The 13,201-nt window shown below is 42.6% G+C and overlaps 1 protein-coding gene across 8 annotated transcripts in view; it reads right to left on the reverse strand.

Moving 5' to 3' along the window:
• Positions 1-13,201, reverse strand: part of MAP4K4 (mitogen-activated protein kinase kinase kinase kinase 4) — a 251,706-nt gene that overhangs the window by 133,603 nt on the left and 104,902 nt on the right. For all 8 annotated transcript variants that reach the window (XM_038398598.2, XM_038398590.2, XM_038398608.2 and 5 more), the window contains one exon: positions 3,271-3,327. In XM_038398598.2, coding sequence (XP_038254526.1) covers positions 3,271-3,327 — 57 coding nt within the window. The remainder of the gene's footprint in view (positions 1-3,270; positions 3,328-13,201) is intronic.

Here is a 13,201-nt window from a genome sequence, read left to right on the forward strand (position 1 = left end):
TACAGTATTCTACAGGGCAAAAACACATGACAATGTGATGCCAGGGCCTGTAAGTGCAGTTATGGGGGTGACCAGCATGAGGTACCATCTGTCCAAGTATAGTCATTTCTAAAACATGCATCCAGTAAGGAACATAGAATCTGCGATGGAATGCTCTAAAACTGACTGTGAGGACTTTTTTTGAAAAGTTATTTTCCCACACATATACACATAGCCTGCGATACACAAGAGATAGATAAAATATGATACAGTCCTGAAAATAATTTTTAAAATATGCATATGCTAACAGTTCATACATCTTTACCTTTTAGTTAATTCCCTCCAGCTGCAGAGTCTCTTTTAGTTCATAAACACGGCTTAAGCTTGTTTTGTATTTTTATTTTCTGTTGAAATGTTCTATCCACTAGTAAGCTCTTTCATCCTATAGCCACTGCTGCTCCAACAGTAAAAAGTGAAAGTGTGAGCTATAAACCTGATTTAAAAAAATAAGTTGGAAGTTTTGTTTGTTTGTTTTAAAAGCTAGGCATTTCTGTATACAACAGTGCTTATGTTTCAATACTATGACTAACTAGTCTCAAAAAAAAAAAAGTCAGCATTTAATCTGACATGGGATTTTCAGCCCACAATGTTTTCCTTTTTCAAAATTAAATCTAAACAAGGCACAGCAACATAAGCATTGAACCAAGAACAACATTTTTACAGCTCTGTGAAAGGTTTGAGCCGCACAATTTCCATTTACTCTACTTCTTTGCACTGATCAAAAGTTACGTTCACTTTAAATTGAAAGTTACTGACAGTTGGTTTGTCAAAACCTTATGGCCCAATCCCACAAACGCTTAGCAACTCCACATGGTATTAACTCACGGCTGCAGAGAACATTTGCAGGATTGGGCCTTTATTATTTACAAGTTGAAGTTTGGTTATGTGTTGCTGTCAGGCATCTTGAACATTTTTACCTTCTTAAATCTTCAGCAAAGCATTAATTAGAGCAAGGTGATTAAAAAGGAGGCAATTTGTGTGGTCTCCTATTCTCTACAGAGTATGGACAAAATCATCACTTATATCCATCCATGCCACCAGTCAGACTGGAAAAGTTCTGGTTTTGAAGCAGATCGACAAGCTCAATAGTAACGCTTTTACCAGCAAAACTAATACTGCTAGAGCTGTAGTACAGCAATCATACTGATCCCAATCCCTGCACTTAAGTTTGTAAAACAGCTTCCATTAAAATCCCATTTTCACATATGCACCCACAGTTCTTTAACCCAGCAACCTCTGAAATTTACAAGTCCAGCTATGGAAGAAGTATGAGATTCTAAATATGAGAAACCCAATGTCTTCAGAGCAAAGAGCAGTGATGGAAGATGCTTAGCCCAACACTGAAGAATGTACAGTATCTCTGTAACCTCCACAAAAACATATTACATTGGAACAAAGAACTTACAAATTCTATTGGGGAAGCCTGTGATACTTGCAAGCTCCAACAAGCTAGTATCTCAAAATTTTCTCCTCCCTTCCTTCTTCCCCCACACTCCCAACAGTCTAGGGCCGTTAAGTGAAAACAGTGTTTCTACTGTATTAAGGTTGCAAAATCAAGCACTCAAAAGAAGAAAAAATTCTATAGCTAAAGCATCTCCCCCTAACATTAACTCAGTCGCAATGTACATGACTAATTTTTTTCTACTGTTTTCCTTGTTTAACGTAACCTTTCGATCCAAACTGTTAGTTATTAATGCATGCCATAAAAAGAGATCTATGATGTGTAGTATAATCAAATTCAGGTTGTGGAAGAACCCTTAATTTTGTAATAACCTGATTTGTGAGTATTTGCTGCACTGATACTATCATCTGCCATTAAAGAGCACTCGCTCTAAGTCAACGCACCCTAGTATTCCCTGCTTTGCCTACATGCTGACTATAGTGAATACAACCGTGCCCCTTCACAAAGGCAGCCTTGGACAATCTTACAGCTGAAAATTGATTTTTATTAGCCCGTTTTATGAAGAAAGCATGTCTAGCTCTTGGCAGACATAACAGCTTAACTTAAGATCGGCAGTCTCACTCTGATATAATCACACAGAGGTCCAGAGACATAACTGAAGTCCTATCAGTTAACATATCCCTGGCTGCTGCTTTATACATTTTTTAAATGGTTTAGCCATAAGGCTCTAATCCACCCTCCTGGGATCCTGTGTCCAAGGTAACAAGTCCAGTTGGGAGTGTGCACGCATGCATATGTCAAAACATAAATCACGTAGCAATCTTCTTAAATGAATATGTCTAAGGTGTACATTTACTTGTAACATAAGCGTTCTGCTGATTAAAGACTCTGCTTTGTGTACAACACCATGAGCTTTGATGCATTTTTTTTTAAAAATAACCATAGGAGATGAATGGGGTTGAGAACAATAGGATGCTTGGTTTGATGATGAGCTCTTCAGAGACTGCTCAGCCAGTATAATGCTACTGAAACACATACAAAGATTTTGTCCAATTCTAAATCTGAAGTCTATGTGATAACTGCATATAGAATTCAATACAACACAAGTGGAATCTACAGAAAAAATCCTCTTTATTCTGATCTGTTTTAAATATTTTAATTAAAATTAATCTCCTTTTGAACAGAGTAAACTAAAGTTATTATATATGTATAGGTTTAAAAATAGACACATTTTTATTTTTTTTGGCTGGGTTAATTTCCCTTTTCCCATCTAAACTCCATAGTGAATCCCCCTGAGTCAGTTACAACTACTACTTTACACAGCTGAATTCTGCCAGCAATCTGCTCATCATTCTAGCAGATGTTTCTGCTTTCAGGCCATTGGGAACTTTATTGGACCCACTTCCTTTTCAGCCTAAAAAGGGTATAAAATGTATTCAAAAGTACTAGCGGAACTATGATCCTCCAGTTCCTGCCCCATGTGTCCCCCATAACCTTCTTTTTCTATAAAGCAGAAGGTTGAAGTCACATTTAAAAATCAGTATCGTCATCGTTCTTTGAGACCTTTCTGCAAAGGAGATGCTCCTGATTCTGAGATACTTTGGGACCACCTGCAGCAACTCAAGTAAATGTCCCTCATGAACACAGAAAGCCACGGAAGGGCAGACTGCCTGGCAGGTCAGCTCCTGCAAACAGAAAGTGATCACTCTCACGTGAGAGCTGCCATTAAAAAAAAAAAAAAAAAAAAAAAAAAAAAGGTTAAACCACTTACCAACTCCTATTGTTCAGTTTTTTTCTATTTCTAAAAAAAGAACGTTTTCTTTACTCACCTCAGTAACGTCCATGACTTTGATGGCTGCCAGCTGACCTGTTTTGACATGCCGACCCTGAAAAACAGAAAGAAGGGTCAGCACCTGTATTCCATTTAATCATTTAAACCCACACAGAGCAGTACCGTTAAGACAAGATTTCCAGACAGTGGGTTTTCCCCATCCCGGCTTGCCTATTATCTTTCCTATTATTTCATGTTGAAGACAAGAGATAAATACTTTAGATAGCTAACCAAAGAGTTTCATTTAAAATACTTACAGAATCCATTGAGATAAATCACTTCTCATTAAAAGGGTAATTAGCAAGATTGTCAAATTATAATTAAGCACAAAAGCAATGCATTTGCATTTACCATTCCTTTCCATTTTCTTTAGAATAATTCACACAATCTACATCAATCTCCCATAGCTAGGCAACTGACATTTTAGCCATGTTTATAAGGCAAACTACTCCAGATACCTTTTTAGAATGCACAGCATCGTCGGAGCACACTTAAGTAAGGCAGAGATTCTGTCAGTATTCTGCATTTATATTAAGCTGTGAACTCTGAGAAACACTGTGTCAAACCATGCGAGTCAGACCACCACTGAAAGAGGACATTTTCTTAGATCTTATCTTCACTGCTTAAAAAAAGGGATGGTTTGCGGGGAAGAGTTTACAAGGGAAAAAAACCACACAATTATCTCACTGTAAAATCTTTAGTGGAGAGAGGCTCCTGCAGTATTTTCCACAAGGTAGTCCAGTGAGGTTAGCACTATACCTTTGCATGGGGTTGACCTCTCCTTATTTTCCTGGCAGTAACCCTGATGTGCCTATATTTTTACACTGCAGTAGCTAATGTGCTTTAGTCATCCCATGGTATAAAACACACTTGCCCCTGCCCCTCCCCCCCAAAATTCTCCACTTCTTCCATGTAGACCCCTATACCTAGAACTCCACTCTTCTTTTTGCTTCCCTCAAGTCCACCCTAACATACATTTCTCTGAACCAGCCAACGAAGTCAAGTCATTTGTCCAAACTCAGACTTTCTTCTCACCCCCATTCCCCTCCAGATAAATACAGTTAAAAAACACAAATCACAGAGGTCACCAGTCTCCCATGCTAGACTACACTGACCAGTCACACTGCTTCTTGTTAGAACCATTCCCTCTCCATAATTTGTAAACTTTTCAGGAGAGGAACCATGGCTAAGACTTTCAAAAGTAACCAATAGCTTTGTTTGACTAACTTTAACACACCTGAATGAGGCCTCGACTAACTTTAACACACCTGAATGAGGCCTTATTTTCTCAGTGACTTTCTGAAAATACAGGCCTGGTAACAATCCCAAACTTGGTACCCCAAAGTTGAAGCACTCCCAAACCACTAGCCACTTTTGAGCCGTGTACACCTCAGAGATGTTACCTATCAGTCGAGTGCCTAATATGCTGTTGGTGCCATAAATAAATAGTTCTACTAATAGGAAGATTTTCCGTCTCCATTTTCATTTAGAACTTCGAAAAGCTGACCCACTCCTCTCCCAATGACCATTCCAACCCCTTTCTTTAAAGAAGTTACTGTGCTTATGTTACTGTCTGTTCCAAGCAGCTCCCTTGCTGCATCCATTTCTTTTAATATTTTTGTCACCTTAAATTAGTAATACAATCGCTTTTTCACTGAACTGGTTTGGGTATGAGAACGAAAGTAGAGCATCTGAATGCACAGAAGTACAGGCACATACGTGTGCTGTAGGGAATCAATAACCACATTACAATGCCTGTGTGTTTCTGTGTCCCATGGCATCCTTTCAGTTGGTCTAGGAAGGAGAGGTTAAAGTCAAGTCAGGGCTGGCTACTACATGTTAGGTTAGCCAACCTTGTCCCAACTTTGACCTCATTTCCTTATCTAGACAAACCCTTTCAGTAAGCCCAGGAGGGGCCTAAACATCCTATCTCATGACAAGAGCCACTGGCCTGGTCCCTAAGGCTCACCAACACAGCTGCCTCCCTTAACCTGCTGCGGGGAAGGAAGAAATGTTGCATTAGACCCAGATAAACAGTGCTTCCCCTCTCAGACTCTCCCTCTTCTTCACTGTGGTTGGAGTTGAAGCACCAAGAGTCCGGGTAGGTGTGGGCGAATGGAAATATGAAATGGTGGGTACAGAGAGAAAAGACACTAAAGCTAAAAACAGAGGAGACAGAAGCCAGATCTGAAAAGGAAACCGAGTTAGAAAAAAGGGAGAAAAAAAATTTTTTAAAATAAATGAGAAGTTAATATTAACTCTGCAGGAAAAAACAAACTGTGGAAAAGTGAAGGAACTATATACCAAGATACATGATAGACAAAAAGTTGCGCGGTTAGAAAGGAAAAGAATAAAGAAAATAAACAATACATGGGATGCCATTTATTTTCACGTAAAGTTTTCTTTATTTGCTGCTTTAAATCCATGAGCTACTGATGGCCTGGCCATTTCCAGAAAGAGATCTGAAATTATTCCCGGCCTTTGCCAAGAAGAGGCGACATTCCCCTCAGAGAGGTTAGCCCACTTTGGATGACTTGCAAATATCATGCTCAGTCACTTTTGGAAAAGCTGTCCTTCCCCAACAGCTTCAAAAGATCCTGCTGGTCCCTCTGTTGCTCCTTGTCATCTTGAGGCCACAGCAGCTACAGCAAAGTGCAGTTACAACTAACTTCATTCTCCTGGTCCTAGGGAAGGGATAGGAACTGCTTTGCCATAAACCTCCTAAGGGACTGTAAAGCAGGGGAATTGCAGACTGTGGGAAATGCAGGATTCTCAGCATCGCAGGCCAAATTTAACCCCCAGTCATATTCACAACATTGTTGATCATTCCAGATACCTTCTTCATAATGTATGGAATACTTCAGATAAGTACACAATGGGATTTCTCTGTATGACAAACTGATTTATGCATCAAAACCACAGCAACATTTTGAAGCACTTCTTTTCCTTTATAATATACGTTCATAGGAAAAAGCAAGCGCTAAATCAAAATATAGGCATCAGCATGGCTTTTTTTGTTCACCTCTTTGCCTTCTCAAGTGCTCCCTTCCAAAACGTAGACTCGTAAGAACATTAGACTGCTGGTGTAACATTACCTGCTACATCAGGAAGTTTCTAGGTACTACTGTTTTGGAAAGTGCTCGTCAGATTACAATTGCCAGGTTTGGTTTTGGGAAGGCTCACAGAAGAGGTTCTTTTATAAAATTACTTAATATCAAAGAATTATAGATGTGAAGATGGAAGAAATCCAGATGATTTCCAGTTCCAAAGACACTTAAAGACTCAGGATTAAGGTCCCATCCACACAGCAGCTCTTTAGCACACACGTAACCTGTTACACTTACAGCTGGCAAAACCCACTGTTTCCACACTGCACACAGTAAATCACCGTGGCACCATCCCTGCAAGCGGCCCAATGACGCATAGTTTGGTTCCTGTTAGACACACGGCTATTTTGCTGTGCACCAAAGAACCCCATAACGACTGCCACTGTAACCAACATCCTCTCCCTGTTGTGTGGTATGAGGGGGGTGGGAGGACACCAGCCTACCCACCCCCAGAAACCTCCGCCAGCTGCAGGAAGCTCAGCATCCTCCCCTGCTTCCTGCCCCCATAATTCCTCAGCTGCAGGGAGAGGGGTCACTGTACAGGGAGCTCCTCCTCCATCCACCCAACCCCCGTGCATCTGGGCCTCCCATGCCCAGACACCCCTGCCAAGCCATAACCAGAACCCGCCAAGCCTTCCCCCACTGAACCTCAACCCCTGCATTTGGAGGCCCCCTGCCTCCGGACCCCCACCCCTGCACCCAGACCACCCTCCAAAGCTCCCTGCACTCCAACCCCCACCCTGATGAGCCTGAGCTCCCACACCATTGATCCCCAACTAGCTGCACCCAGACCCCCACCCCACCAACGCCCACTCCCCCAGCACCCAGACCCCCCCTGCTGAGACTCCCACACTCAGAACCCTCTGCTGATTTCCAACCACTTTCACTTGGAAGCTCCTGCAGAGTCCCATTGCCTCTGCACACACCCCCGCCCAAACAAGTCTCTGTGCATTCAGATCCCCCCCGACCCCCCACTGAGCAGCCTGCACTCAGAATGTTCCACACAGAATCCTCCCACTCCACACCTGGATCCCCCCCACACTAAGCCCCTCCACATTTGGATCCTGCCTGGTTAAGCCTGCCGGCCCCAACCTGGTGCGCCTGGCACTGAGGGGCAGGGCCCCAGGGTGTTTCTGGGGCAGGCCCAGGCATTGTGCTGTGTCAGGACCAGGTGCAGCCTCACCACTGAGTCCATGACCCGGGGGTTGGAGAGGCTGCAGGGTGATTTCCCACCTTCATACAATCAGTGGCCTATGCTCCCCAATGCCATGATCGAGCCTCTGCATTTATTTATTGACAAATAAAACTTTTAAAATTCTGCACAATTCTGCAATACTGCGCACAGAATTTTTAATTTTTTGGTGCAGAATGTCCTCAGGAGTAAAAAGGATCATTACTATTGTCTAGGTACCTGAATAACTCTGAGACTGCAAACACTATCAATACTGTAATTACTACAGCCTCTCTTAGATGGAAAGGGGAGAGACTCCTTAAAAATTCCCATAGACACCAACACTTATCAGATAATTACCCAGAAATAAAACATTAAAGCCAAGAACTCAGCATGAATGCAAAATATGGGGTCATAATGGCAGAAACTCAGGTGTAGGGCATATACTTAACAGTGATAACTATAAGCAGTTAAGCTAACAGAGCCTCCAAGAGGTTACAAAAATCACAGATGTAGGTTTACTGTGGGTGGACTTTAATGATAAAGTCCTACATACAATTTCAGTCAATTTAGTTCACCGATTGAACTCTCCCACTTCCACACTCCTTACTTATTGCTGTTTTTGATGCACCTACTTCTGTCTTCCTGCTTTCACTTATTTATTTTAAAGCATTTGTTTCTCCTCCCCAAAAAGGAATGTAAGAATTTTTTTTTTTTTTTTTTTTTTTAAAGACGACTACTCCATGGTTTTCTTTTTAAATCATCCATTCAGGGCCTAATGCAGAGCTAGGATGAGCAGATCAATGGAGTTTCACCTACTCACCCCAAGTCTTAATCTAGCTGTATTTTTTTCCTCATGTTGTGGTCAGAAAGTTCATATACATATCAAGATCCAGGATAAAAAAAACTGTGTTCTGATCACATATGCTTCATGGAAAGTGAAGCATACAGCAACATTTAACTGGATCACATGAGGCCTAGGCATGTTCCCAACAGAGCATCAAAGCAGTCTGCAGTTTATTTCTCATCTCTGTGAATGTTAAGATACACATACTTGAGAAAAAAATCAAATATGCAATCCTTAATAAGTTGCCAGGATATGCATAATGCTATAAATTCCAGCCCTACCTAAAATCTTCAAGTCAGGCAAAACATGTACACTGCATCTCCTTCTCCTCTCTCACCACACACAGCCAAGTTACCCAGTATACGTACATCAAGTAAGCTGCATTCATTATCCAACATATTGCTGTGCCTTTAGGGAGACTGTTCCTGGAATTCTGCTCCCCAGCCAAGTGGCAAGAACACGCAATATGAGGTGATGCTACTAATCACAGGTGGAAGGCAGCCTGCACTGCTCACAACTCACAGGGCTGGATTATCTTGTGCACCAGGTGCCATTAGCTTCTGAGAAAACCTAACCTACCTTCCATTGTGAAGATAACTATAGGGTGAGGAGGAAAGAGATTTAACTGAAAATGTACCGATACTTCAACGTTTAACGGTTACAAGATATGCATAAGTAATAGACACTATCTAAACACATTATAAAGTGAACATTGTGGTCTCATTTTATTGGATTGCTTCCCTAAAGCAGTGCCCTTGTGCTAATTAGTTTTTCCATTATGTTTCTTATTTAGTGGATTCTGATATACAGAGTCCTAACAGCCTTGGGCAATATGCAGTGCTGCAATACTAGAGTATCACTCTACAGTATTTGCAAAAAGAAAAAGTACTTGTGGCACCTTAGAGACTAACAAATTTATTTGAGCATAAAGTTTCATGAGCTACAGCTCATTTCATCGGATGCATGCATGCTCAAATAAACTTGTTAGTCTCTAAGGTGCCACAAGTACTCCTTTTCTTTTTGCAAATACAGACTAACATGGCTGCTACTCTGAAACTCTACAGTATTATAATGGTTGACGCCTTCAGGTAATGCTACTGTATTATTCCAATTTATGCTTCCAATTCAACTCCTCTGTCACAGATAGCAACCACAGAGAGCAGCTCTCAGGTAGCCAACCTCATGCTGAGTACCTTAAACCTTACTCACTGAACATAAAAAAAAAAAAAAGGAGTACTTGTGGCACCTTAGAGACTAACAAATTTATTTGAGCATAAGCTTTCGATAGCTACAGTTCACTTCATCGGAAGCATTGAGTAGAAAATACAGTGGGGAGAATTATATACACACACACACAGAGAGCATGAAACAATGGTGTAAGGAGAGTGATCACTTAAGATAAGCTATTACCAGCAGGAGAGCGGGGGGGGGGGGGTTTAGAGGGGAGAGAGAAAACCTTTTCTAGTGACAATCAAGGTGGGCCATTTCCAGCAGCTGACAAGAACGTCTGAGGAACAGTGGGGGGGGGAATAAACATGGGGAAATAGTTTTACTTTGTGTAATGACCCATCCACTCCCAGTCTCTATTCAAGCCTAAGTTAATTGTATCCAGTTTGCAAATTAATTCCAAATTCAGCAGTCTCTCATTGGAGTCTGTTTTTGAAGGTTTTTTTGTTGAATTGCCACTCTCAGGTCTGAAATCAAGTGACCAGAGAGACTGAAGTGTTCTCAGACTGGTTTTTGAATATTATCATTCTTGATGTCTGATTTGTGTCCATTTATTCTTTTACATAGAGACTGTCCAGTTTGACCAATGTACATGGCAGAGGGGCATTGCTGGCACATGACGGCATATATCACATTGGTAGATGCGCAGGTGAACGAGCCTCTGATAGTGTGGCTGATGTGATTAGGCCCTATGATGGTGTCCCCTGAATAGATATGTGGACAGAGTTGGCAACGGGCTTTGTTGCAAGGATAGGTTCCTGGGTTAGTGGTTCTGTTGTGTGGTGTGTGGTTGCTGGTGAGTATTTGCTTCAGACTGGGGGGCTGTCTGTAAGCAAGGACTGGCCTGTCTCCCAAGATCTGTGAGAGTGATGGGTCGTCCTTCAGGATAGGTTGTAGATCCTTGATGATGCGTTGGAGAGGTTTTAGTTGGGGGCTGAAGGTGATGGCTAGTGGCGTTCTGTTATTTTCTTTGTTGGGCCTGTCCTGTAGTTGGTGATTTCTGGGTACTCTTCTGGCTCTGTCAATCTGTTTCTTCACTTCAGCAGGTGGGTATTGTAGTTGTAAGAATGCTTGATAGAGATTTTGTTGGTGTTTGTCTCTGTCTGAGGGGTTGGAGCAAATGCAGTTGTATCGTAGAGCTCGGCTGTAGACAATGGATCATGTGGTGTGGTCTGGGTGAAAGCTGGAGGCATGTAGGTAGGAATAGTGGTCAGTAGATTTCCGATATAAGATGGTGTTTATGTGACCATCGCTTATTAGCACCGTAGTGTCCAGGAAGTGGATCTCTTGTGTGGACTGGTCCAGGCTGAGGTTGATGGTGGGATGGAAATTATTGAAATCATGGTTGAATTCCTCAAGGGCTTCTTTTCCATGGAGCCAGATGATGAAGATGTCATCAGTGTAGCGCAAGTAGAGTAGGGGCATTAGGGGACGAGAGCTGAGGAAGCGTTGTTCTAAGTCAGTCATAAAAATGTTGGCATACTGTGGGGCCACACAGGTACCCATCGCAGTGCCGCTGATTTGAAGGTACACATTATCCCCAAATGTGAAACAGTTATGGGCGAGGACAAAGTCACAAAGTTCAGCCACCAGGTTTGCCATGACGTTATTGGGGACAGTGTTCCTGACGGCTTGTAGTCTTTGTGTGGAATGTTGGTGTAGAGGGCTTCTACATCCATAGAGGCCAGGATGATGTTTTCAGGAAGATCACCGATGGACCGTTCCACTAACTCAGGAATCTATCCTTGCAACAAAGCCCGTTGCCAACTCTGTCCACATATCTATTCAGGGGACACCATCATAGGGCCTAATCACATCAGCCACACTATCAGAGGCTCATTCACCTGCGCATCTACCAATGTGATATATGCCGTCATGTGCCAGCAATGCCCCTCTGCCATGTACATTGGTCAAACTGGACAGTCTCTATGTAAAAGAATAAATGGGCACAAATCAGACGTCAAGAATGATAATATTCAAAAACCAGTCTGAGAACAGTTTCCTCAGGAAGTCAGCGGTGTCTCGAAGATAGCTGGGAGTGCTGGTGGCATAGGGCCTGAGGAGGAAGTCTACATAGCCAGGCAATCCTGCTGAAAAAAAGGCTAAACCAAGTTCTCTTTTGTGAACTATACATGTTTTCTTCTGCCAGCTGTATTTAAAAACCAATATTAAATAATCAAAGGAATGAAAAAATAAATTTTAGGCATAAGGACCGGGCAGGATTCTGTGTTGTGCCACTAACTCTTGACATCAAAACGCCTCAGAGCACAGAAGGCCGATGTACACCTATTCTTTACCTTGCTTTAGAAACTACTGATCCAATTTGCTGTATTAGGGAAACATGATGATTGTGTATTTGTGCATCATGCCATGCCTGGTCTCTGTTTGCGACCTACGAAAGGCAGACTGTCCATATGAAGCTACCCTCATAGTCCCATGTTTCCTATGACACCTTCGCCATCGGAAGCACAGTATGGAAAGCAGCTCCTGTGCTCCAATTTAGTGTTATTGTTTGTATTACACCAGTATCTCCACTGCAGTAGGCACTGTACTCACATAGCGAGCGAGACAGTAGCTGATATGAAGAGATCGCTATCTAAACAGACAAGGCAGGAAAAAGATGGGAGGGGAACAGAGGGAGCTGCGTTCCAAAAGGTGTCATAGTAGATCAGTAGCAGAGCTGGGAATAGATCCCCAGTCGCCTGACTCCTAAGGCAGTGCCCTATCCACCGGACCACACTGCCTCTCACAAGTCACCAAGCAGAATCTTTACTGATTTCATCTACTGCTAGGAGAGAATCAGAATCCTGAACCTGGATTCTCGCAGATGGACCACCCCAGAAAGTTGTTTCTTGTATTTGCCCTCAGTGGCTTTTGTGTCCAAATCTTTGCTGTTCCTGTAGAGTAGACTTGCCCAGCAGGAGTCAAGAATGAAAACTGAGACTGACGTCAATTTCATTCTACTCAGAAAGCAGCATGTAGGTAAGTGATCCTGGAATTGGGGAAAGAGGACAGTGGTGGGAAAAAAGGGATGAGTGATTTAGTGGCTGCACACTGAGACAGTGCTGGGCCCATTACTCCCCAGCCCTGTCAAGTAAAATGCTGAGCAGTGAGAACACACAGGCAACTCTGTGTGCTTTAAGGCTCTATATTCAGCAACTCAAGAGCAGCAAAAATATACACTATTAGCAGGTGGAGTTTGCAGAATCGCTCTCGGCCAAATAGAAAGGGCTGATGAATGTTAGGATCATCAGCAACATCTGCAGCGAAGCTGCAATGCATTTTGCATGGTCCTACACCTTCAAACCATCTGGAAAGTGCAGCTAGATCAGAATGCACCTTCCCAGAAGCAACACCTGTACTCTGTGAGCGGCACTGGCCGCCAGCTGAATTCTGGATGAATTCTCAGTTTTGCTCTATTTAAATGTTTGGGGTCCTGCTGACTTTAGAAATCTCATGTGACTGGGGCACACACGCCACCACATGAGGCAGGAAGGGGTTAATAGGCTACTAAAGCCCCGACTTAAAGAACCTGGAGCAGGAAGCAGGCTTCCAGGGAGAGGCGTACAAAGAAGAG

Source organism: Dermochelys coriacea, chromosome 1, assembly GCF_009764565.3.
Source record: "Dermochelys coriacea isolate rDerCor1 chromosome 1, rDerCor1.pri.v4, whole genome shotgun sequence".
Lineage (NCBI taxonomy): Eukaryota > Metazoa > Chordata > Testudines > Dermochelyidae > Dermochelys > Dermochelys coriacea.